This window comes from Eublepharis macularius, chromosome 6 (assembly GCF_028583425.1).
Source record: "Eublepharis macularius isolate TG4126 chromosome 6, MPM_Emac_v1.0, whole genome shotgun sequence".
In the NCBI taxonomy this organism is placed as follows: domain Eukaryota; kingdom Metazoa; phylum Chordata; class Lepidosauria; order Squamata; family Eublepharidae; genus Eublepharis; species Eublepharis macularius.
Window position 1 is genome coordinate 59543404 of NC_072795.1, and position 25738 is coordinate 59569141.

Here is a 25738-nt window from a genome sequence, read left to right on the forward strand (position 1 = left end):
TGACATGTGGACAACAAAAGGAGTGATGATGAGCTTTATACATACTCCCACAGGCATCTGTTTGTTGCTGCAGTAAACAGCGGTAGTGTTGTCTATGGCTGATTGTATTACTTCACTTTGCATCCTCAGGGAGAAAGAACAAGGTCATAACTCATGGGAAGCATCTGTCATCAATGTAGGATATGCATGGGTGCGTGTGTGGAGAGAATGTCCCAATCCAGACAGTGGAAAGTCCACCAACTGAGAGGCTGTAACATTCTCAACAGGATGGGCAAATGCTCATCTTAGATTTGTCTTCTCGCTGTATCGACTTCTTTGCTAAAAACAAGCTTCAGCTGAACTATGACAAGTCAAAAGTCATATTCTTCTCTAAAACTTGGAGACCATATAAATGGGCCATGGATGGGAAGGAGATAGAACAAGTTAAATATTACAAATACCTAGGTATCTATTTTCAATATAATGCGACTTGGTCCACCCACCACAAGTCTGCAGCGAAGACAGCTGACATTAGTACTTCAGCTATAGCATGTTTTTTTTTCACCAGAGGTAATCAATTTGTACCAGCTGCTTCCAAAATTTTTAAGTCCAAAGGGATTCCACAACTATTGTATGGCATTCCGATTTGGATTAGGGCCTTTGACCGGGTCATTGAACGTGTCCAATCTAAATTTCTGCGAAAAATCCTGGGCCTACCGAAGTGTGTTCCATATGCAGTTATTTGCTTAGAAACTGGCTTAATTTTAGTGGAAACGAGGGCATGGCTTATGACATTTAAATACTGGCTATGGTTACATTATATTTCTGACCCTGGGAGCTTTACATATCAAATGCTTTCAGAGTCCAATGTGTCAAACTGGTCAGCGTATATCATGGAAAAAATGGAAGGCATGGGTATATCTGTGGACTCACTGTCTATGTTAACATCAAACGCGGCATTTCATCAAATTAAGAGTAGGTTGCTAGATATCGAGCGCCAGAAGTTATATAGCCTTGGCTACTAAAACCTGCTCTCCCCTGAGCTTTGAAGTTCCCCTCACTGTAGGGAGGATGGCTCCATATTTATCCTCCCTGCAGGTGCCCCAACTTCGTAGAGCTTTTTCTTTGGCCAGGTGCAATGCTATGCCTTCGGTTATTCTACATGGCAGATTTAACAGGATAGACTATTCAGCTAGATGCTGTCTATGTGAACAAAAATGTGTCGAGTCAGTTACTCATGTCCTTTTGCACTGTCATTTGTACGCTGGTATACGTCAAAACATACTTAAAAGCTGTCTTAACTAGTATGATGGATTGTTCTGACTCGCTCAAAGTCTATAGACTGTTGAATGATTCCCTTCATGATGTAACCGAGAAGGTGGCTGAGTTTCTCCATTCTGCCTTGAAGTTGCGTCAAAGGATATCACGGAGTTAAGCTCTAAATGTATTTTTGTATTTGTAATTCAGCATTCTTTTAACTTTGTTCTTTCTTTTGTAAGTGGATAACTTGAATTGCTGCTATATGCCAATAAAGGCAACTTGTCTTGACTAGATTTTGTCTTCCAAAAAAAAAAAAAAACCATATGAGCTTTGCAGAGTGGACACACTGATAACAGCTATCACCATAATAAATCACAGAACCATATGATGCTGTGGCCAGATTGAAATGTGGAAGTCAACCTCCTTAAAGATAAGGATAAGCCCATCCCTATCTCAGAAAGAACATGATACATGCAAGGCTCACCTTCCAGAACTTCTTAGTGTATGGAGTTGTTAACACCTCTAAAATCAAGTATTGACCAGAGACTTTAATCCCTCTTTGGGATGGTGAAGTACCTGGAATAGGACCCAAAGACAATGTGAAAGCAAGGCACAGCCTCCATCGTGTCTCTCTGTAAAAGGAGACTGGATGGGAGAAGGCTTCTACGGTGATTGGTAGGGACTCCATGTGAAATGTTACAGCCTCCTGGACTAAGAGATATTGAAGAAGGAACGGGAAGTATTGGGAAGTCATACAAATCTCCAGAAACTCAAGAAGCATCTGAGTGAAAGAGAAGAACAGTGCAACAAGAGAAGGTTAAGAATCTGTGTGCTGAGAAGAGAGGCTTGCAGAAGAATGATCAGTGAGAAGCAACATGGATGGAGCTTGATTTTCTTGGTGTATATCCAGGATCTCAGCTTCTTGTAATGAGATGGATGGTAACATACTCATCAACCCTGCCACAGAATTTAATTTATAGATCTAAAGTGCAGATGTACACTTTCCATTTTCCATTCCATTGAGCTTTTCAGATTGTTAGGGGTGGGGTATGAAATGTAATGGTTGTTGACCATGTAAAATTAACAACATTAAGTTTGATGTTGAGAGGTAGACAAAGTGTGCAAGCCTCTTATTGGCCCTGAAAAAGATCTCAATGTTCTTCAAAACAGTGAGGTAAAAATGGCTTTATTTGTGAGCTACAGTACAAAAGGAAGGAAGACTGGGGAATGGACATAAGATGTAAGAGCAAGCCTTCCCATCAGCGAGAGTTGTAATCCTTTCCATCTCTACAAATCTCCTTTTATTTCTTGCAAGAGTTTCATATAGTTGTCTTTCATTAGCAAACTACATTTAGAAGTCAACTGTATTCCAAGATATTTTACTTTCTTTTCTAATTGGAATCCTGTCAATCCAGTTAACTCCATCTTTTGCTGTGTAGTCATATTTTTAGTTATCACTTCTGTTTTTTGGTAATCTTCATTCCTGCCATCTGCCCGTATTCCTTTATATGCTTCATTAATTGTTCTACTGATTCCAGTGGTTCCTCTAGTATAAATAGCAGGTCGTTTGCAAATGCTTGTAATTTATATCTATGTCCTCTAACAGATGCTCTTTTTATTATGGGATCTTTTCTTATAGTTCTTCCCAATATTTCCTGCATCAGAATAAATATTAGTGGTGAGAGTGGGCAGCCTTGTCTTGTCCCTTTTTCTATCGATATCAGCTCTGTCAGATCATCATTAAAAATTATTTTTCTTTCTGTTTCTTATATATAGCTTCAATAGTTTTTATAAATTCTGTTCCAAAGTCCATTTCTTTCATCTTCTCAATAAAAAATTGCCAATTAACATTATCAAAGGCTTCTTCAGCGTCTAAGAATATCATCACCATCTGTTTTTCAGGGTGGGCATCATAATACTCCAATAAATTTAAAGCAATTCTAATATTATTTCTCAGTTGTCTTTTGGGAAGGAAACCTGTCTGATCTGGATGTATTATATCAGGTAGTATTTTTTAAAATCTTGTAGCTAATATTGTAGCAAGTATTTTATAGTCACAGTTAAGCAGGGGAGATGGGTCTACAGTTCTTGATCTCCTTCGCATCTGCTCCTTCTTTATGTATTAAAGAGATCGTTGCCTCTGTCCATGATTCAGGTACGGATGTTTCTTCTAGTACTGTGGCAATCATCTTTTTGTATGGTACAGCAATAACATCTTCTAGAGCTTTATAGTATTCTGCTGGAAGTCCATCTGGTCCAGGAGTTTTTCCATTGTTTTGTTTCTGTATTGCCTCTACTATTTCCATCACTGTAAATTGATCATTCAACCATTTTCTTTTCTGATAATTTAGGTAGTTCTTGATTTTGTGGATATCGCTTTTGAGTTTCTACTGAAATCTCTTTTCTATATAGTTGTTTATAAAAATCTCCACCACTTTTTTATTTCGTCTTTCCGCGTCTTTTCTCTTTGTCTCATCAAACAAACAGTGAATATATCTCTTTTCTTTTTCCTTTCTAAGTTTATAGGCTAGCCATCCCCCTGATTTATTTGCACGTTCAAAATAATTTTGCTTGGCAAACTTAATATTTTGTGCAATCTCTTCCATCAGTAGTAAATTAATTTGATTCTGTAAAGCCTTAATATTACTTTTTAGATTTACATTCAAAGGATCCTTTTTTAAATCCTTTTCCTTTTTTCCCATTATCTCCTTATATCATTGTTGCTTCTCCCTTCTTTGTTTTGTTGCATATCTTACGGCCAATCCTCTAAAATATGCTTTACTTGCGTCCCAAACAATATTCATGTGCGTTTCAGGACTCATATTTTGCTGGAAATAGTGTTTCATTTCCTCTTTAACATGATTTTTAAAAAATTATTCTTGTGTATTCAACTTCCATCTAAATTTCCTTGTTGTTTCTGCTATTTTCAGTAGTAAGGGATTGTGATCTGCATACATTCTGGGAAGTATATCCACATCTCTAATTTCTTGTACTAAACCTGTGGAGATCCAACACATGTCAATTCTGGACCACGACTTATGACAGTCTGAGTAAAACGTGTAATCTCTTCCTGTTGGGTTCCTTGCTCTCCATACGTCAATCAATTTATTCTTCCACCAGTCTAAGAAAGGATCTTGGGAAAAGCCCTTTGGAGTTTCAATAAAATGAATATATTGCCACGTATAATGTTTTTTTATCAAACCATCCCTATAAGTATTAATGTCATTTTTTGAGGAACTAAACAAAACTATATCCAAATTTATTTGGCAAGGAAAGAAACCAAGAATCAAATTGAAAATGCTGCAAGGTTTGAAAGAGAACGCTGGCCTTGCCTTACCCAACTGAAAAACTTATTATCAAGCATGTTGTCTAGTGTGAATGAGAGATTATATCCTACTGGAAAATCCAAGACTCTTAGCCCTTGAAGAACATGACCTACAGTTAGGATGGCATGTGTTTATGTGGTATGGAAAAACAACTGGACATAAATATTTCAAAAATCACTTGATAAGAAAATCTCTTATAACAATATGGGAAGGCATCGTACTGCAAATATATTCAAAAATTCTACAATGGGTCTCCCCATTAGAAGCATTTACACAGCCAAATGTACTTCCTCCAGACAAGATTATCAGATAAAGAACTTTTGGATGATAAAGGTGTGTTAAAAACAAAAGAGGAACTACAGAATCAAGGCATTAATTTAGACTGGTGGGCAAAAGCACAGATCGAATCTAGATACAATAAAGATAAACAATGGGAGGCTTTTATTTAGAACAAAAAGACTTCGAAAAACTCTTATGTGACTCATGAAAAATTGATTAAGAGAATGTACTTATTTTTAATGCAAAGAAAGATGAATGAGGGGGAAACGTCAAATAATACCTCAGCAAGAGGAATTAGTAGTGAAGATAATGGACACTGTGGAAATGGACAAGTTAACTTCATTAATGAAAGGACAAATGGCGGAAGACTTCTTTGTGCCATGGACTCTGTTCTACAAATGGATTATAGGTAAGTATAAAGACTAAAATGTAGTAAGGCAATATGGTATGAAATATCAAAAATCACAGTCAACGCTGTATTAAAGTATGAGATGTGGAGAACTAGAATGTTGATATAAGCAAGCCTAATGAAATCTTTGTATATTTTTTTCTTTCTTCTTGCTTTCCTTCCTCACTCTTTTTTCTCTTTTTTCTTACTTTAAATCTGTATGGAAAATCAATCACATATTTATTAAAAAAAGATGTAAGAGCAAGCTTTCCTCATGAGTAGATGGTTGAGGGTTTTAAAGAGCCAATGTAACCTTCAAGTAAATTGGTGGAGAGTGCCCTCAAGTCACAGCTAACTTATGGAGACTCCTGGTGGGGTTTTCATGGCAAGAGACTAACAGAGGTGGCTTGCCATTGCCTGCCTCTGTAACCTTGGTCTTCACTGGAGGTCTCCCATCCAATTACTAACCAAGGCCGACCCCGCTTAGTTTCTGAGATATAATGAGATCAGTCTATCCAGGTCAGAGCTCAAGACTGAATTCCTTGTCAGGATCACTAGTATCTAACATAGAACTGCCCTCTTCCTATTTAGAAAACATAGCATGCAGTCCAGAACATGAAAGCAGGTGAAAAGAAGTTTTCACTGACTGCTTTGCAACTCAAACTACCAGTGGCTAAGCATGGTGGCTGAGAAAACTTGGGTGAAAGGGGAAGATAGGGGAAAATCTTCTATGCTGTGATGAGGAAGCCAATCTCAGAGACATTACAAGTTCTGAGGGCCTAGCACAAAGGGTCAGTGCAGGCACCAGGGACCAGGAACCGATCCCTTATCCCAACAGCAATACAAATATTTTTCTGTATCAGAGGGACATCAGTGCCATCTCTAATAGGAAAAAAATACAGAAAAAACTAAGTAAACTAGTACTTAGCACAAGTTCTCTCTCTCCTTTCTCTCTTTTAATTGCCCATAGCTCATGGAAATTGTGTTCTGTGCCATAGACACCTTAGCACCCCCTTAGTGAGGGGGGGGACAATATATAAAGAAGGTTGAACTACACTGAAAGGATTTTTTAAAAAATGTCAACAGCACTTAAAGGTTACATTTAGCACTATCACCGAGGGGCAAAAATATAACTCACTAAGAACTGACAAATAGCTATCTCAGAGAGAAATCTCACTTATAAAGTTCCAAATCAAAGCAGCGGTAAACAAAAGAGAACTGAATAGGAAGGCACAACTTCTCCCTCTCTGTATATGTTCAGTCTGAGCTGGAGCTCCGGGGAGAGGAGATCTCTGTGTCTAAAAGCTAGGTCTAGAAGTTCCAAAATTATAACTCGGCACAGACACAAAGCCAATCATAGAGACCACAAAAGAAGTAAAATTTAAAAAATTAGACACAAGCTTTATCACAATGTCTTCCCACCAATCTTTAATCCTTCCATCAAAGTTCTTGGCTTCTCAGGTCTATCCAGTCTTCTGTTTCCATAAAGTTAAATATTATCCTTTGACTTGGCAATTATGCTATTTATGGCCTGGCAATTTGCCCAGTATTTCTACATTTAGCCAGAGGAGGACAGTAGGCAAAACTGCTGTTCATAAACATTCAGAGGCTCTTGTTCCCTTGCTAAACCATGAAGTAGAAGGATAAATGAAGGGGCAAAAAACTAGTGACAGTTTTATAGCAACCTTGAATGTAAAACAAGTCCTTCTGGACCACTTATTATGCTAGTTTCAAGGTATGAATTAACTCATGCAAGCCACTACCCTTTTCTGAAGCTAATCATACTGGCCCTGAGCCAGCCAACAACCTACTGCACACAGTAGAGACTGCACACACACAGCTGGATGCTTTTGCTTACATTGGCAATGTAGCAGCCTCTTCTGAACAGACAAATCACATTTGGAACTGCCTTATGTATAAAAGTGCAGGCTTGTGGTTTGGCAAGGGGCTGCCTGAATCCGAATGAGAACAAATGTTTTGATTGTGTGTATAGAGCTCTGAACTGCAACCATTATTTGGATTAAATACCCAACCAGAAGTTGTTGCAGTTTAGAGCCATCATCAATGACCTAGCTGCATTTCGTTTACAGCATTCTCAAAACCAATCACAACATTTATATCTAACACAAAAGTACAAAAACAGTCATGTGTCACCATACTTAAAACTTCAAACAGTTTCAAAACTGCAGTGAATATTAACCTGGGTGGCAGCAGCCATTATTTTTTGCTTTTCTTCAAATATTAGTCTTATCTACAGTTTCAGTCATTTTTCATTTATGTCTTACTACATATGAGTTTCCTGATAAAGGGTTTTTGAAACCATTTCATCAAGATCAACTACCATCCTGTTGTGAATTTGCTGACTGCAGGCAAAGTTGTATTAAGCTGCCTACTAATTCTTTCCTTTAATTTTCATTTTTCTAAGCTAGCATAAGTATTGAAACACCTACCATATAATTTTGCAGAACAATTCATGAGACTAACTGATCTAGTTGTAAATACTAGTTTAAAATACTGGGATAATTGCCAGTATTTAACTTCCAAATGACAAATTAAGCTCTAGAAGATGCCATAACCACTACTATTACAGGTAATCTTTAGGCACTTGAAAAAAAATCAATTCCTCTAATGTTGAAAAGCAACATTTCTAAATTGGCATGAACAAACTTTAAGGAATATGGCAACACTAAGTTAAGGTAAAGTATAACAGGCTTGTTTAATCATTCTTGCACATTTTGTTTGCTTTCCAATTATTTAGATGCCAGTTGTTCCACAAAGTCTTGTGAAAATACCAACTTACAATAATTTATATATTAATTTTGAGGTACAATACTATCCCACACATCTTATTCCCCTCTCGCAACATATCAGAAGATACGTTATTAACAAACTTTAAACAGTTAACAATCTTTATTATTTATTGGTACCTCGGCATCCTGAACATTGGATAAAAAAGTTGATTAAATCCAGAAGTGCTATGTCCCTGTCTTGTTTATATGATTCAATCCAGTCATCCACCACAGACTGTCAATGAAAGAGAAAAAGTATTAGTCATTTTCGATTGTTGAAAAAATAATATGTACTTGCTTTCTACAACAAACTAAGAACACTACTTGTGACACTGAAACTTATATAAACACACCTCTAACAAGCTTTAAGCAAGGACCATGCTGTTTGTATACTGTGGTAATTTCCCCACATACAATGAATTTCACAGAAATCATAAAGTAGTGTTCCTCTGAAAATATAAAAACTATTCTGAAGAAGAGTATTCAGTCAACAGTTACTTCAAAATGCAAGGCAAGTCAACTTTCAGTAAATCTGTGATATAAAATTGTTATACTTAAGATAATTTCAGGTGGGAAGCAATGTTAGTCTACTGTAGAAGATCCAAAATTCAAATCCAATAGCACCCTAAAGACCAATAAGAGATTCCAGGATATAAGCCCTGAGTAGAGATGGACACAAACCGAAATATGAACCAAAGAGTTCGGCACAAACCAGGCCAGTTTGTGGTTCGTGAACTGGTGGTTCATCAGAGCCCATTTCTGACGAACCGCCACAAACTTTAGGCTGGTTCGTTTTTCCGTTCATCACTGCAGACAGCCTGGCGCTGATCATTCAGTTTCCTTGGCAATGGGGGATGGGCTTTCTGTAGACCTTCTGCTGACCCAGAAGTGACGTTTTCATGAATCCAATGAACCGGTTTGTAAACCGAGGCAGGTTCATTAAAGTTCATGGTTTGTGAAATGCGACAAACCATGAACCACACGGTTCAGTTTTTTTCAGTTCATGCCCATCTCTAGCCTTGAGAATTAAGCTCCTTTCATCCAATACGAGGATGTATCTGATAAAGGGAGCCTAACTCTCAAAAGCTTATACACTGGATACTCTTATTGGTCTTTTAAGGTACTACTGGACTCGAACTAGGCTATACTTAACTGTTAATCAACTGAAAATGGAACTCTCTCTCTCTAACAACAGCAAAGCAACAGCTGCAAGCTTATAGAAATCAAAGACCTGACAGACTTGAGGCAAGATGTTATTTGTTTTTCAAAAGCTATAGTTTGAACAAAAATAACAAAGCTGATAGACTTCTAGTGTTCCACTTTGCTAAAAACATAAAAGCTCAAGCTAATTCTGTTCATTTTTTTCTGATACTAAATAGGTTAATAACAAACGAGGAAGAAGTTTTCAGGCAGAACTGTGCAAAATGTTATATAACAACAACAACATTCGATTTATATACCACCCTTCAAGACAACTTAATGCCCACTCAGAGCAGCTTACAAAGTATGTTATTATTATTCCCACAACAAAACACCCTGTGAGGTGAGTGGGGCTGAGAGCTCCAGAGAGCCATGAATAGCCCAATGTCACCCAGCTGGCTTCAAGTGGAGGAGTGAGGAATCAAACCCGGTTCTCCAGATTAAGAGTCCCGAGTTCTTAACCACTACACCAAACTTGCAAGATTTGACAGTCCTCTTCTGATAGTTAGACTTTTACAACAGTTTAATATTAAATATTAAGGCTATGAAATTCTTAAATGCTGCTATTTTGGCTGCTTAAATAACAAGATTAATAAATCCCCAGGTCTGATGGGTTTCCACAGGAATTCTATGACTGATGTTTTCTTCACCCACATAATTTCTTCCAAATTCTTGGAATACTGAATAAGTAGTAATTACCCTGGATCATATAGTCTGATATCACTCTTGAATCATAACTATTAGAGCCAGTTTGGTGTAATGGTTAAGAGTGGCAGGACTCTAATCTGGAGAGCCAGGTTTAATTCCCCACTCCTCCGCTTGAAGCCAGCTGGGTGACCTTGGGTCAGTCACAGCTTCTTGGAACTCTCTCAGGCCCGCCCACTTCACAGGGTGATTGTTGTGAGGATAATAAACCGCTCTGAGTGGGCGTTAAGTTGTCCTGAAGGGCGGTATAAAAATCAACTGTTATTATTACTATTATTAAAATATTTACTACCCTCTTAGCTAATAGTTCGAATGTAATAATTGTTAATTATATATATTGTGATCAAACAGGGGTTTAACAGGAAGATATTCAGTCAACTGCACTAAGTATCTTATTTATTATTAAATGGTACAACATTTAAAAATTAAAAAATGGCTTTTATGTTCATACATAGCAAAAAAGCATATGATCAGATTGAATAACGTTTCAAACTTTATAGCATTTTAATAAAGATAGTAATTTATAAAAACAGTATCAAGACCATTATCAGTCATCAAGACCTTTTTTGCAAATCAGCAGCACATTCTGCCCCTCAACTAAGGCAAGGAATAAGACAGACTTTGAGCACGGAACCTTTTGCACAATTAACTAGATCAAATCAAAATACTAAAGGATTGTAAATGGGTGAGAATATATCATTTTTAATGGGCCACGACACCAGTGCATCTTTAAGCCATTTGGGCATCTCCTAATTTGGAAAATCTTTTTAAAGGTAAAACAGGGTTGCACTGACCTGTAACTGTTCATTGACATCTTCTGTGCAGGCGCACACTGGGACAGCACAGGCACAGGCCAGCCATGGAGAGATTTTTCTAGCTTTTAGAAAGCTCCTAGGGAGACCCTCCCCCTGGCATGGAGAGACACAGTTTCTCATCGAAACGGTCACATGCCGTGAGGGAGAGTTGCCTGCTTCCCTCAGTTTTCCTGAGCTGTGTAAGCATAAAGATTAAAGAAGAGAGCTCACTGTGGGGTAGAAGAGAGGGAATGTGTGCCTGCACAGAAGACATCAATGAACAGTTACAGGTAAGTGCAACCCTTTTTCATCATCTGTCTTCTGTGCAGTTTCACATTGGGAGAATAACAAGCTACTCACTCCGGAGGTGGGAGTGAGTCTCTAAGCAAAGAGAGAATGAAGAACGGCTTGTCCTACTGACATTTCTTGTCTCACATTGATGTCCATAAAGTAGTGTTGGACGAACTTATCAGCAGAGGACCAGTTGGCAGCTGCAAAAATGTCAGAAAACGAGACACCTCTGTTGAAGGCAGCCAAAGACACTTCAGCATTTTAATTACAGAAATAATCCAATGAGACAAAGTCTGGGGTAATGTCTTAAACCCCTTCCAAGAACCAGCAAAAAAGACAAATAATGCTGGTGTCTTGCAAAATTGTGCATTCTCTCTAAATAAAACAGTAATGCCCTACAGACATCCAGGTTGTGCGTGTGTGGGGAGGGTACATTCAGCTCTATCAATAAGAGCACGGAGGTTGAGGACAGGCCTAAAGCCCCCATCTTTTTTCTGAACTAGAAAATACTTTGAATAAAACCCCCAGGAAATGTCAGAGGCGGAAATAGTCTCAATAGCACCCCCTTCTTTAAAAGATTGTCAAGGGCTGCTTGAAGTTCAAAAGGGCAGGAGACGGTAGTTGATGGTAGACAGGTAAGATGTAGAAGTTCCAGAAAGCGAAGGTGATCGCCATGCTGAACTATGGACAGAGTGCAGGAGTCATTAGTGATGGCTATACAACTGGGGATGAAAGAAACTAGTCTGTCCCTGAACTGCAACTTGGGAACTAGAACAAGGGTGGATAATCAAAACAGAGACTTCAAAGTGGAGGGTGTGGCATGAGGAGAGTGACCCTGAGATTGGTGAGATTTCTGCTTGGAGGAGCCCCTCCTGGAAAATGGTTGAGAAATAGAAAAATGCTTTTGCTGCTGGAAAGGGTGTTGGAAATACCTGAAGGAGAAGTATCATGAATACTACACCTTCTGAAGGTGTAGAAAGATGCTGTGTACATTGTTGTTGCAGTGAATAGCTGAGAACTTCAAAGGGAGAATCTTCGATCTTTCCCTCGTGTTATGGGGCAAAGCTGCCAATCTGAGCCAAGAATGTCTATGCAATGTGATTCTGGAAGCCACAGCCTGAGCAGAAGTATTGGCAGTATGCTTTGCCACTGTCCTAATTTGTTTGGATAATTCAAGGCCTCTGTTTGGATAACACTGAGCAAGGAACGATGATCCTCAGTAAGTATTCCATGTAGGACCAGAAGTGAATAAAACATGCTGAGGTAAACTGAAAACTAGGAGCCCAAACACTAGACATGCTCTCCTGATGGTGGTGAAAAGAGAACTGAGGGAAGCGGATGACTCTCCCTCATGGGACATGACCATTTGAGTGGGAAACTGCGTCTCTCCGTGCTGCGGGGAGGAGCACCCTAGGAGCCTTCTAGAAACTAGAAAGATCTCTCTGCCGCTGACCTGTGCCTGCACAGTCCCAATGTGTGGATGATGAACTAAAATTACGGCTACAAATTAAAAAGGCCTATCTAATTGGTCTATTCTGTAAATATCATGGTTTGACTGCATTAGTAAAAATTGTAATACCTAAACTCTTATATTTATTTGAGAACATTGCAATTGCTATACCAGACAAGAGACTGAAAGGATTGCATAAGGAAGATATGAAGTTTGTCTGGTAAAATAAGTCTGAGTGTTATACAAAGAACACAGCAGAAAGGAGATTTAGTTTCCAGACCAGGAGACATATTACTAAGCTGTTAGATACAAAATTTCATCCAAGTTAGTTCATTTTTGTTTACTTCTCTTTCTCTACAAATAGCAATGAGTGGGGAAAAGTCTGACTGAATTTTCTCTGTCTTGGCTTAAGGGCAACAGTTACTGCACAAGTATTATATACACTTCTTGCACTTTTCTAATTTGAGAGGATATCATGAGGCAAAGCAGCACAATTGCGCTGACTGAACCAATGGACTGAGCAAATGAATAATCTCAGAATCAGATCAAGTTTAGCTGAAGTTGGAATAGTTGTATGTTACTTTCTCTCTAAAGCATTTTTATGGCAAAAGAAAACATAAAATAGCAATTGGACAATGCCGAGAATTTACTGGTAAGGGCTGGATCTTGCATCTTTCCCATGTTCTCCTTCTCCTAACAGGCCTTTTCAACCCCAGGAAAGTTTATTTCTGAGATCATGGGACACATATGGACCAATACCCATGAATGTTAGGAGGATGAAGTGGGAGGAGGATGAAATATCTCCCTTCTTACATCAGTTAAATTTATATGATGTTGACTCTTTATAAAAAAGGGTAGATTTATTGTTATGGTGGAAGTCTTCTCCAGTAAATGACCCTACTGGGAATTTACAGTGCTGATGATCCAAGCGCTCGCATTAATATACAGGACCCAACTATCAAAGCTCTTTCCTAGAAAGAATATTGGTCAGTTAGCTCAATATGGTAAACCTGTACATTGCTATATATTATTATCAACCTGCAATACTCGTATTGTATTCCTGCATTTTACACCTTACCTGGGTACAGGATCTTCTTTCTACTGGGCATCAATATAGAAATCCCTTTTGCTCAACTTCACGCTATTGCTAGGATACATTTATAAAATGGCGATTTATTTAGATATATATCCACCATACTCTTAATATTTGGAGATGTGCAACAAAAGAAAAGGTAAAACCCCATTAATTAAAATCCACTTAATTAAAAAAAATCTAACATAGGCATCCAGACTTTTACCTGCATAGCACTTTTGCCCAGCTTCACCACCTCAAACAAAGTGACAGGATCTCCCTCTCCATTCTGCTGAGGGTGACCATTAGCTCTCCCTCGACCAGTTCCTCTAATTCCAGACTCCGAACGAAACTTCTCTCCTGGAGTTTTTCGAGGCTTCTTATTCGCAGACTAATAAATAGAAGGACAAGGGGGGAAATTTGTTGCCTTTAGAGCCCCAATTTTCGAAATCTCAGTTTTAAAAATTGTCACATTATAATATACATTCTGGACTATAAAAACAACACATAACAATTGGTACATAAAATGATAAACACGTTTACCATTTTTTCCTTATACACGATCTACTTTGTATAAAATTGACAGGTCAAAATAAATAAAAGGGGGTATACTACATAGTAGGTATCTAAAACTCCAATACTTGTACTACACTGAAAAAAATCGTAGTAGAAAAGACATGATTTTGCATGAGAATTTTCAGACCACCAGCAGCATACCCAGCAGCAGTTTTGTGTGGAACTGGACACAAGACTAAAGTCCATGACAAAGAGCTACATACAGTTCCCAAGCCGCTGAGTACCACTATTTTACACTATTCACTGGTGATAGATGAATTGGCTTCTTAACAAGTTGCTTTCTTTACTGGCTCCAATATTCAACTATGAGCTTTAAAGCAAACATGGATTATGAAAGATTGGTGGGACATCAGGAATGGGCTAGAGGTTAGCACTTTGTTGTGGTGAAGGCAACCAGTATTGCTCCTGTGTTTATTTATGTAGTACAAGACTCCTCATAGCCTTAATAAAATTATGAAAAATGGAAGAGGTTAGGATTAGGATATGTGGGAGAAATAATTAGAAAAATTGGTCATTAAAATACAAAATCTTGAAGACGGAAAAATGAGTCCGGCTCCTAATCTTTTGAGCTAGCTCTTAGAGCCAAAGAAAAAAGAAAAAAGTGTGTCAAGGCCTGTGTCATGACTAGACATGCGCACAAAGAGAAAAAAAATGAATATGGTGTTCGTTGTCCATTGTCATCCATGAACAACGAACAACAAACATTGACGAACATGACCTGTACATGAACATGTTGATTGTTCGTTGTTTGTGGGGGCCAGCGGGCTCTCCTTCAGCCATCAAGATCCCTACCACACCACTCCCAGAGCCCCTACCTGAGCAGGCAGCAGGAAATGTAGCAATAATAAATAGCTTGGCCCCAGAGCCTGGCAGCAGCCCTAGAACATAAAGGGGGAGATCCCTACCGCACCACTCCCAGAAACCTTACCTGAGCAGGCAACAGGAAAGGTACCAGTAATAAATAATAGCTTGGCCCAGAGCCTGGCAGCAGCCCTGGAACTTGAAGAGGTAGATCCCTATCCCACCACACACAAAGAAAATTCAAGCTCCAATGCACTCTCCCTGTCTCCCTCTCAAAATGCCAACAGCAACTGTCTCTCCCTCACTGTCTGCAAAACCAGAGCTGGGAGCCCCCCTCCCCCCTGCTCTTTGCTTCCTTGTAACAAATTTGGAGCTCCACACTTGAAAGGAAGCCCTGCCTATCAAGGTAAATTGGGCTTAGATTGGGGTTTCCAGGGCAACAGCAGGAGTTCAGGCAGTTCCTACGTCCGGTTGCCAAGGGAATTGATTGCAGGTGGCAAGTTGTCTGACTTGATGAACAGCAATGAACGAGGCTTGCAACGACCACCTGTTCGTTTAGAATAGGGCCTCATGAACAACTTGTTCATGAACAGCTAATTGGGCTGTTCGTGGCTTTTTTTAGTTCGTATTGCTGTTCATGCCCATCTCTAGTCATGACTACTCTCTTTTGATTGTGTAGTTAAACATGGTATGTCTTTAACTTTCTTGTTATTTCTCTCTCTCACTGGGTTTGTAACACTGCCACCAGGAATTTAATTCTAATCGGATTCATCGACCTTTCCCATAGTATTGTGCCCAAGTTTTAAAGCTTCTTCATTAGACTATGTGGTCCTGAGGATGAGACTGTTGTATGGGAACTGCAAAAACTCTAGGTTTAAAAATAAAACAAATAAAACTTTATTTGAACAAGAAGCGTATTGTTTCAGGATGTTTAGCAACTTTTCCTCAGTAAATAAAACTGTGTATGTTAATAACTTCGGACTGAGGTGTCATAATCTTTCATTTCGCAACCATTTTCTAATCAGAAAACTTTTTCAGCCTCTATAGACTGCTGACAGATCCAACCATTAACTGTGGACACTCTCTCCCAACACACTTCTTACCTCCACTCATACACTCTTAGTCACCAAACCTTACAAGATCCCTATCAGCCAAGGTGGGTGTGATTGGTTGAGAGCAAGTTAGGAATAGATATTTTGCCTGGTGCCCTCTTGACTCAGAATAGAGACTCAACGAAATGCATTGTTAAGCAACAGGTTTGAGATATAGAGTGCCAACAAGACTGAATGAAATCTCCAAATTTTATGGCTCCTACGAAATCCATGTTATGACCATGGCTCATTGTCTTTCCCAGCTTGATGTTCCTTCCTACAGGAGGGCATTTACCCTGGCTAAGTGTGCAGCTATGCCGTCAATGGTACTAGAAAGGAGATATAAAAAGATCCCATATACAGAGAGATTTTTCCCTTGCACTATGAGTAAAGTGGAATTGTTGGAACATGCCCCTTTTAAAAGGAATTACGATATAAAAATTTCTGCCCTTCTTGACAGACCAACAATTCTTGCAGATAACACCTGCTTGGAGAAACTTTTTTTTCCACAATGCTTTTTATTTTATTGATAAGCTTGAAATTCCCTTAAAAAGGGAAAAGAGAAAGAAATGAAAAAAATAGAGAGAGAAAAAAAAGAAGAGAACAGAAATTAAAGAAAAATAATACAGGTGTAAAAAATTATTTTCAATTTTCTCTACAATACATATCTTTACTAACACTACATTTGTAGTTGTAATACCTCCCCCAAATTTACCTTTTTGATACTTTTTATTTAATTTCCCCAAATTTATCGTCTTAGAAATCAAATTCATGGGGGGAGGGGGGGAGCAACCTGCTGAGACAGTGGACACGTGAGTGAGGCACTCCCAAGGACCTACTCCCTCCGATGCTAAAAACAACATCTTAAAACGATTGAAACCCTTACCAGACACGGGCAAGACTTAAACTAGCAAAAGCAAGCAACTTTAGAAAAATCCGGGGTCTCTAAAGCCATTCCTGGTATCGGGAGAACAAACATAACAGCAGCTCAAGCCTCAGGTGAAGCCAAAATACCACCCATAAATAAAAAGCCTGATATGGAGGACGCTCCTCTAACTAAATGATCTGAAGAATGAGCTCCAGGCTTTTTTTACATCCAAAACAAGAGAACTCCAATAATCTATCCATATGCCGATCAAAGAACTGACTAAGAACCTTAAGGACGCAGCTAAGTCTGCAGAGACGGCAATAGAGCTAAGCTTGTCTTTGCAAGAAGATATATCTTCTCTGCAAAATGATACTGCAACTATGCAAGAGAAAACTGCTGCTCTGGACAATAAATGTAGACAGAATAATTTAAAAATTAGAGATCTTCCAGAAAATATTGAAGAAAATGCTGATCTTGCTTCTTTTATTGCAAACTGGCTAGCAACCACCTTAAAACTGGAGGAAGAGATTGCTACTGAAATTGCAAAAGCTTACAGGCTTGGTGCACCAACCTCTGCACGTCCTAACCACCCAAGGGACGTCTTGATCCAGTTTATGAGCCCAAGGACAAGAGAAAAGATATTAAAAGAAACCTGTCTGAGAGACTCCTTAACATGCAATAGAAAAAAATTCTAGTCCTGCTGGATCTCTCTCAGGAAAAACTTGATAAAAGAAAGCTACTTAAACTACAAAGCTGATGCTAAGGAATTTACTTATTTTTCTGATGCGCACAACATTTATACTCGTATAGATTTTCTTTTGGTTTCTAAAGTCTTACCACCACATTTTTATTCATCTGACATTGGTAGCATAAATTAGTCAGATCACTTATCAGTATCATGTCTTATCACAAACAGGATATCGGATGGGAAGGGACCCAACTGGTCAATGAATAAACATTTTGCTACTAAACCAAGGCACTTGCACTGCATTTCTAAAGGAATTGAAACCTACTTCGAGCTGAACAATAAATGTGGAGTAACTCTTGACGTGGTACGGGAACCTTTTAAGGCCATGCTAAGAGGGACATTTATCTCATTGGCTACCGCATATAAATCGGAAAGGCAATAACTGATACTGGACCTACAAAAATTTCTGATTTGGAAAAGACATATGAGATTCGGTGAAAAAAAAACCAACCAAAAAACCTAAACATTGAATTCCAAAAAATGGAAGTATTGGAAACATCAATTTTTTTAAAAAAAAAACTACAGTTTTTGAAACAGTCATTCCTAATGAAAACCCCATTGCTATCTGTTGGCTTCATAGGAGAGCCAAACACAGGGTCTCTTCCAATATGATACATCAAATAAAAAACCCACAAGGCAAATTGATCACTACCATGAAAGAAATTGTCCAATCCTTTTGGGACTTTTACCAAAACCTGTACCAATCTGGCACCCTTGATGAGAAAAATATTATAAAATATCTCAAAACTACTAAATTTACACCCACACTCCCCCAAGACCACTTAAATTTCATGGACTAGCCTATTACAGCAGAAGAAATACTGCCCACTATTCAAATCCTAAAAAATAACAAAACCCCAGGGAGGGACAGGATTCCTATTGAATTTTACAAGAAATTCAAAGAAAAACTGGTGCAACCCATAGTCAATACATGTAACCATGTGTTGCTAGAAGGTAAAATGCCTAAATCATGGAGTGAAGCCAAAATCATAGTGCTACCAAAACAAGTAAAAGATCCCACCAAAACAGTCATTTAGGCCAATTTCTATTCTGAACCACGACCTTAAGATTTTCTCTAGCATCCTTGCCACCTGACTAAACAAAATCATATTAAACTACATCCATCCTGATCAAATAAGATTCATGCCAGGCAGATTGCTTTCTGATAACATTAGGAAATCATTCAATATAATCAATTACTGCCGCCGAACTAGATTAGAATCTGTCATATTGGAATTAGACTCAGAAAAGGCCTTTGACAATTTAGAACTACCCTACCTAAAAAGAGTTTTGAAAAAAATGGGCTTCAGCCCTAATTTCCTAAAAGCGATTGAAGCCCTTTACAGAAGACCAATAGCTCAATTGAGTATTAATAATTACAGATCAGAGGACCTAGTCTTAACCCAAGGAACAACAGACAAGGGTGCCCCCTATCCTGTTTGCCATATCAATCGAACTCCTCTCATCAGCCATCTGCAACAAGCAAACAATAAAATATTTTACAATTGCTACAGTCACCCAAAAGTTAAGTTTATTTGCAGACGATGTAGTAGTCTACATCAGTGACCCTATCCCTCCTTACACAATCTAACAAAAATCATTCAAGATTTCTCCGATATCTCGTGTTTCCATCAAAAAACAACCATTATCCAATTTACTAGAAACCTCAGACTCACACAACAATTTCAGAATCTTTTCAGTTTAAACAGGTAACTAGCAAATGGAGGCACTTAGCGGTTAACATCCCTATCGAGTTAAAGGACCTTTTCAATATCAATTATACACAGTTACTCAAAAAAATTAAAAACATTCTAAAAATTGGGATCAAATAAATCCATTCTGGCTAGAAAGAATAGAACTGATTAAATCAACTATATTTCCTCAATTTTTATTTCTCTTCCAAAAACCTACCTGTTCCAATCAAACAAAATGAACTGAAATCATGGCAAACAAAAATTAACAAATTTATTTGCTGTAACAAGAAACCAAGAACTAATTTTCTGTTCCTAACCTGCCCAACTCAGTTAGGGGGCATGGATCTTCCAATTTTAACATGTACTTTAATGCAGTGCAACTTAATATAATTTATACAGCTGAAGACTCCAGTAAGCACTGGGATTCCATAGAACAAACCTACGCCTCCCCCTCTTACCTAAAAGTAATACTTTGGAATAAACCTAAAGATAGACTAAAAAAGACATCAACCAATCCCTTTTTGTCATTCACCCTATCTATATGGGACAAATTCAGGAAGACACTGGCTCCAGGCATTTCCCCAGCCCAAGCCTTCCTAATACAGAAAATGGTTTGTCCTGGGAGAAGCTCATAACACCTTTAAGATATGGAGGGACAAGGGGGTTTATAGATTACAAGATATCATCCATAATAAGCAAGTCTCCACACTAGCCCAAATAACAGAGAAACTTGGAACTAGCATTCCCTGGATACAATATCATCAGATCCATCATATGGTGGTGAAAGAAGGTCTCCACACATTAATGGACACAGAACCAACTCCTTTTGAATCCTTCTTACTGAAAAACAATTACACATACAAAGGAATGACATCTATTTACATACTAATAAATAAAACAACACGGACAACATCTACAACACAACAAAAGGTATGGAAAATAGACTGAAAAAAGAACTCAGTGATAACAACTGGAATTCAATTTGGTCGTCAAGTCTCTACGCATCCAAGTCAGTAAACATTAGAATACAAACCTTTAAACTAGTAAACAGATGGTATATAACACCTCTGAACTTATCATTACAAATCCAATAATAACCCCAAATGTTGGAAAGGTTGTAAGGAGAGTGGCTCTTTTATCCATTGCTGGTGGTCCTGTTGTAAAACACAAGCCTACTGGTGAAAAATCACAGATAATATTGAGAGAATAACAGGGGTACAACATACTACTTAACCCAGAACTCATTTTATTAAACCTTTGGAACAATTTTCCTGTCCCAACACTGAGAAGAAATCTGATTTCATTACTACTATATGCAGCCAAATCTTTAATTGCACAGAGCTAGGGATCTGATAAAGTTCCCTCAATTACACAGTGGATACAAAAAATATGGGAAGTAATGGTAATGAATAAGATATTTGAAGAGCTAGTATTGAATGACAACTTCAAGAGTCAGTTTGGTGTAGTGGTTAAAAGTGCAGGACTCTAATCTGGAGAACTGGGTTTGATTCCCCACTCCTCCTCTTGAAGCCAGTTGGGTGACCTTGGGTCAGTCACAACTTCTAGCAGCTCTCTCAGCCCCACCCACCTCACAGGGTGTTTGTTGTGGGGATAATAATGGCATACTTTGTAAACTGCTCTGAGTGGGTGTTAAGTCGTCCTGAAGGGTGGTATATAAATTGAATGTTGTTATTATTACTACTTCAACTTCCAACCTTGTTTCTTGGAAAAATGGTTCCCTTTTTTGATCATGTGACTAATTATGCATCATCATATATTTCTTCACCAAAAAAATACTCAGACTTTGTACTTTACTAATAAGGTATAACTCAGCTTTCTACTTTTCCAATATTTAATGGATATTGAATTTATTATGGCTGATTACTGTATTGTTAATAAGTTGTTCAAATTGTTGTTTGCATAAATATTTGGAAAATAAAAAGTATTAAAAAAATCAAATCTACACATCATCAATTCATTTTTTCTTATTTCACGCAGAAAGTCAGTAGGAGGTTTCCAATTTACTATAAATGTAGACCATGTTTTATCTCTGATCAAATCTGTAACTTTAGCCATCTCCACTAAGGCCATCATTTTCCCAATCCAGTCATCTGCTGAAGGCAGTACTTCTCCATTTTTTGTGCAGAGAGAGAGAGAGAGCAAGAAATGAAGGACCAAATCAGAACTTTCTTCTCAAACCTCTACAAAGAAAAAGTTACAAATGGAGAGACAGAGAAATACTTGTTTGAGACACCAATTAAAGAATTTACAATCGAGTACAGAAATATTTTAATTCAAGTAATAAAAATACAAGAGATTAACTTTGCCATCAAAACATTAAAGACGGTGGAGGTGTCTGGTCCAGATGCACTGACAGCTTAGCTATACCCCTACAAAAAGTGATGAAGGAGATACAAGACAGGAAAAGTTTACCACCAACGTGGCAAGAGGCGAACATAACCCTAATACATAAAGAAGGGAAAGATTCATTATTACCACAATCATATAGACCAATATCGTTAATGAATGTGGATTACAAGATATTAACAACAATAATGGTGGAAAGGTTAAGAAGACGTATCTTAGATGTAAAACATAAAGACCAAACAAGATTTGTTCCGAACAGATACACGAGAGACAATATTAGATATCTCCTTAATGCAACGGAATACTCAAGAAGGAAGGGAGAAAAAATGGCATTTATGTTCCTGGATGCTGAAAAAGCATTTGACTACGTGTCTTGGAAATTTCTCATGAAAGTACTACAAAGAATGAACTGTGGGACTGAGTTTTTGAATTGGATGCAAAGTATCTATACCAGCAACCCAGAATCCTAATTAATGGTTCTTTCATGGGAAAAATTGAAATAACAAAAGGAACACGACATTGGAATATCATCATTACTGTTTATTATTGCTTTGGAATTTTTTGGCAGTGAGAATTAGGCAAGACAGTAGAATCAATGGAAAAAAGGAGGATAAATAGATCTATATAATGAAATGGTATGCTGATGATGTGGTTATATCAGAGACAAATCCAAACAATTCTCTGAACCTTGTAATGGAACAAATATTAAAAAGAAAAGAAAGATAATGCTACTATCAGCAATGACAGAAGAACAAGAAGAGATGGGAAAATTAATGGACTGTGCTATTACTACTAAGCCTGTAAAATATCTAGAAATAAATGTAACGGTTCAAAATGAGAACTTATACAAGGACAATTATAAAAAAATGTGGGCAAGCATTACCAAAGATTTTCAAAGCTGGGAAAAATTGAATATTTCATAGTTAGGAAGAATTTCTGCTATTAAAATGAATATACTGCCAAAATTGAACTTTTTATTTCAAATGGAGCCAATTCAGGCTGATGAAAAGATCTTAAGTGGCAGAAAGTGATAAATGATTTCATATGGAAAGGGAAGAAACCAAGAAAAAGATTCAAAGTACTAGAGGATGGGGGACGACGAGGAGGAGGATTGGCAGTACTGAATATTTAACTGTATCACCAGGCTGCAGCATTCATTTGGATTACAGATTAGATCATAAATCCAAGCAGAAGACACATAAAATTGGAGACAATTAACACCAAAGAGGGAATCTATAACTATTCATGGGTTAAGAAATCACTAAAATTCAGTCAAAAGCAAGATGGTGTTCATATACTAAGAGATTTATTACTTAAAATATAGTTTCAATGTAGAAATATATTAAGTCCACCAATTTCGCCACTATATCACCAATAAATGCCTACTATGACACCACCACTAAAAACAGAATTGACCATGTCAGCTATGAATTTATGACAAATAGAAAGGTAATGTGAAAACTTGGCAAGAAATTCAAGCTCAAATGAAAATTTTTCCATGGTTGATGTATCATCAAATGGTATCTAAACTTGGAGAGCACGGCACCACGTCACGGAGGATGGATGCCTGAAGAGCAGGCTCCTTCTCAGCCTAGCCCCAAAACCTTATAAAACAGCCCCACAGCTTAAATTTGCAAAACAAAACTATTTCAAAAATGCAAACAAACCAGGGAGATGGTTAGCATATAAAATTAGGAAAGAATTCATGAAAAGAATAATAAATACATTAAAAGATGAAGAAGGAACAGAAAAATATGGAAAAGAAGATTTTAAAAAGATCACAGAAAATTTCTATAAAAAATTATACCAGAAAATAGAATCTGCCCAGAAAAACAGAACTACTTGAAATTAACTATAAACACAAAGTTAACAGAAGAACGAAGTAGAATATTAAACGATTCATTCACTATAAGGCAGATAACTGAAGCGATAGCAAACCAAAATAGAGGTAAAACACCAGGACCGGATGGACTCGGTTGGAATACTATGAAACATTTGAAGAATGTTTGGCAATACACTTTAAACAGTTATTGGAAAATATTCACGAAGGAGAGAAGATCCCAAATTCATGGAATGAAGCAATCATTTCTCTAATCCAAAAAGAAAATACAGACCCCCAAAGAAATCAAGAACTATAGACCTATTTCATTGCTAAATGTGGATTATAAAATATTTGCCACAGTAATAGCAGCTAGGCTGAAAAAGATATGGAATCAAATAATCCACCAAGACCAAATGGGTTTCCTACCAAGAAGACAGTTAAGAAATAACATTAGAATAGTATTAAATATTTTAGAATACTACGAGGCACACCAAGAAAAACATAGATGGGGAGAAAGCCTTCAACAATGTCAATTGGAGGTTTATGGTAGAACAACTAAAGGAGATGAAATGTGGAGCCAAATTTATAAACATGATTCAAATGATATATATGGAACAGAAGGCAAAAATAAGTGTGAATGGGGACTGAAGAGAAAGCATAAAAATAGGGAAAGGAACAAGACAGGGATGCCCTCTATCACCACTCCTATTCATCTTGACACTGCTAGTGCTAAATAATGAAATTGGAAAGATGGAAGCAATAAAAGGAACAAAAATAAAAGGAGAAGAATACAAGCTACAAGCATTTGCAGATGACTTGATGTGTATTCTGGAAGAACCTATAGAAGCAATTGATCCTTTGATGGAGAAAATAAGAGGATTTCGTGAAATGGCAGGAATGAAAGTTAATTATCAAAAAACAAAGATAATCACCAAGAATATGACAAAAATACAAATCAAGAAGTTAATGGAGAAATCCGGCTTTCAATGGGAAAAAAGTGAAGTACTAAGGAATCCACATAACCAACAGAGTTACATCCTTAATGGAAGACAATTAGCAGAAATTACTAAAAGACATTAAGGAAGACCTGGATAAATGGAAAGACATGCCTATATCTCTCTTGGGCTAAATAGCTACAATTAAAATGAACATATTACCAAAATATATGTTTCTATTTCAGACCATTCCAATTATAAGAAACCAATTATATTTTCAAGAATTAAATAAAATAATTTCAAAATTCATATGGCAAAGTAAAAGACCAAGAATAAGATTCAAAGTCCTACAAAACTCTAAAGAGAGCAGGCTGTGATTTACCTGATTGGGAGCTATACTATGAGGCCTGTACGTTGGTACGGATAAAGGAATGGATCCTACTGCACAACTCAAGACTCCTAAAATTAGAAGGGCATGATCTTAAGCTGGGATGGCATGCCCTCCTCTGTTACCAAACAACAGATACACATAAATATTTTAAGGATCATATAACAAGAAAATCCCTGATGAATGTTTGGGCGAAAATAAAATCCCAATTATACACAAAAACGCCAAGACGGATATCACCAGTGGAAGCATTTACCCAACCAAAAACTAAGTAGAAAACTATATGCCTTCATAAAACAATTGAAGATAGAAGAGGAGGCACTAAACGATTATACGGCAAAGTGGGAACAAAACCTGGGGTATGAAATAGATTTGGAGCAAGGGATACAGATACGGAGAATAAATATCAAAATAACAATATCAGCCACCTTCAAAGAAAACCTATATAAAATGTTTTATAGGTGGTATGCGACACAGGAAAAATTAGCAAAGATGTATCCCGAAGTACCCAATAAATGCTGGAAGTGTAAAGAGAAAACAGGTACCTTTTTCCATATATGGTGGCTATGCAAGAAAGCGAAGAAATATTGGGAAGGGATACATGAATTGTTGCAAGAGGCGCTAGAAATGAATATACCATTCAAACCTGAAATGTTCCTACTAAATATAATGTCAGATGAGATAAACAGGGGAAATAGATATTTGATCATTCACATAGTAACAGCAGCAAGAATAGTATATGCCAGATACTGGAAAAATACAGATATACCGACAAAAGAATTGATACAGAAAATTTTAGAGATGGTAGAACTGGACACACTGACAGAATTAATAAAAGAAAAAAATAGACATAATAGGAAACAAAAATGGACTCCGGTCTATAGATGGATTGAATGAAAATATAAAGTAGGGACT

The 25738-nt window shown here is 37.4% G+C and overlaps 1 protein-coding gene across 2 annotated transcripts in view; it reads right to left on the bottom strand.

Annotated features, from left to right (window-relative positions):
* STAG1 (stromal antigen 1) overlaps positions 1 to 25738 on the bottom strand; it is a 319961-nt gene that overhangs the window by 179952 nt on the left and 114271 nt on the right. For both annotated transcript variants that reach the window (XM_054982615.1, XM_054982614.1), the window contains 2 exons: positions 13760 to 13924; positions 8160 to 8256 (listed from right to left, as the gene is read on the bottom strand). In XM_054982615.1, the coding sequence (XP_054838590.1) occupies positions 8160 to 8256; positions 13760 to 13924 (262 nt within the window). The remainder of the gene's footprint in view (positions 1 to 8159; positions 8257 to 13759; positions 13925 to 25738) is intronic.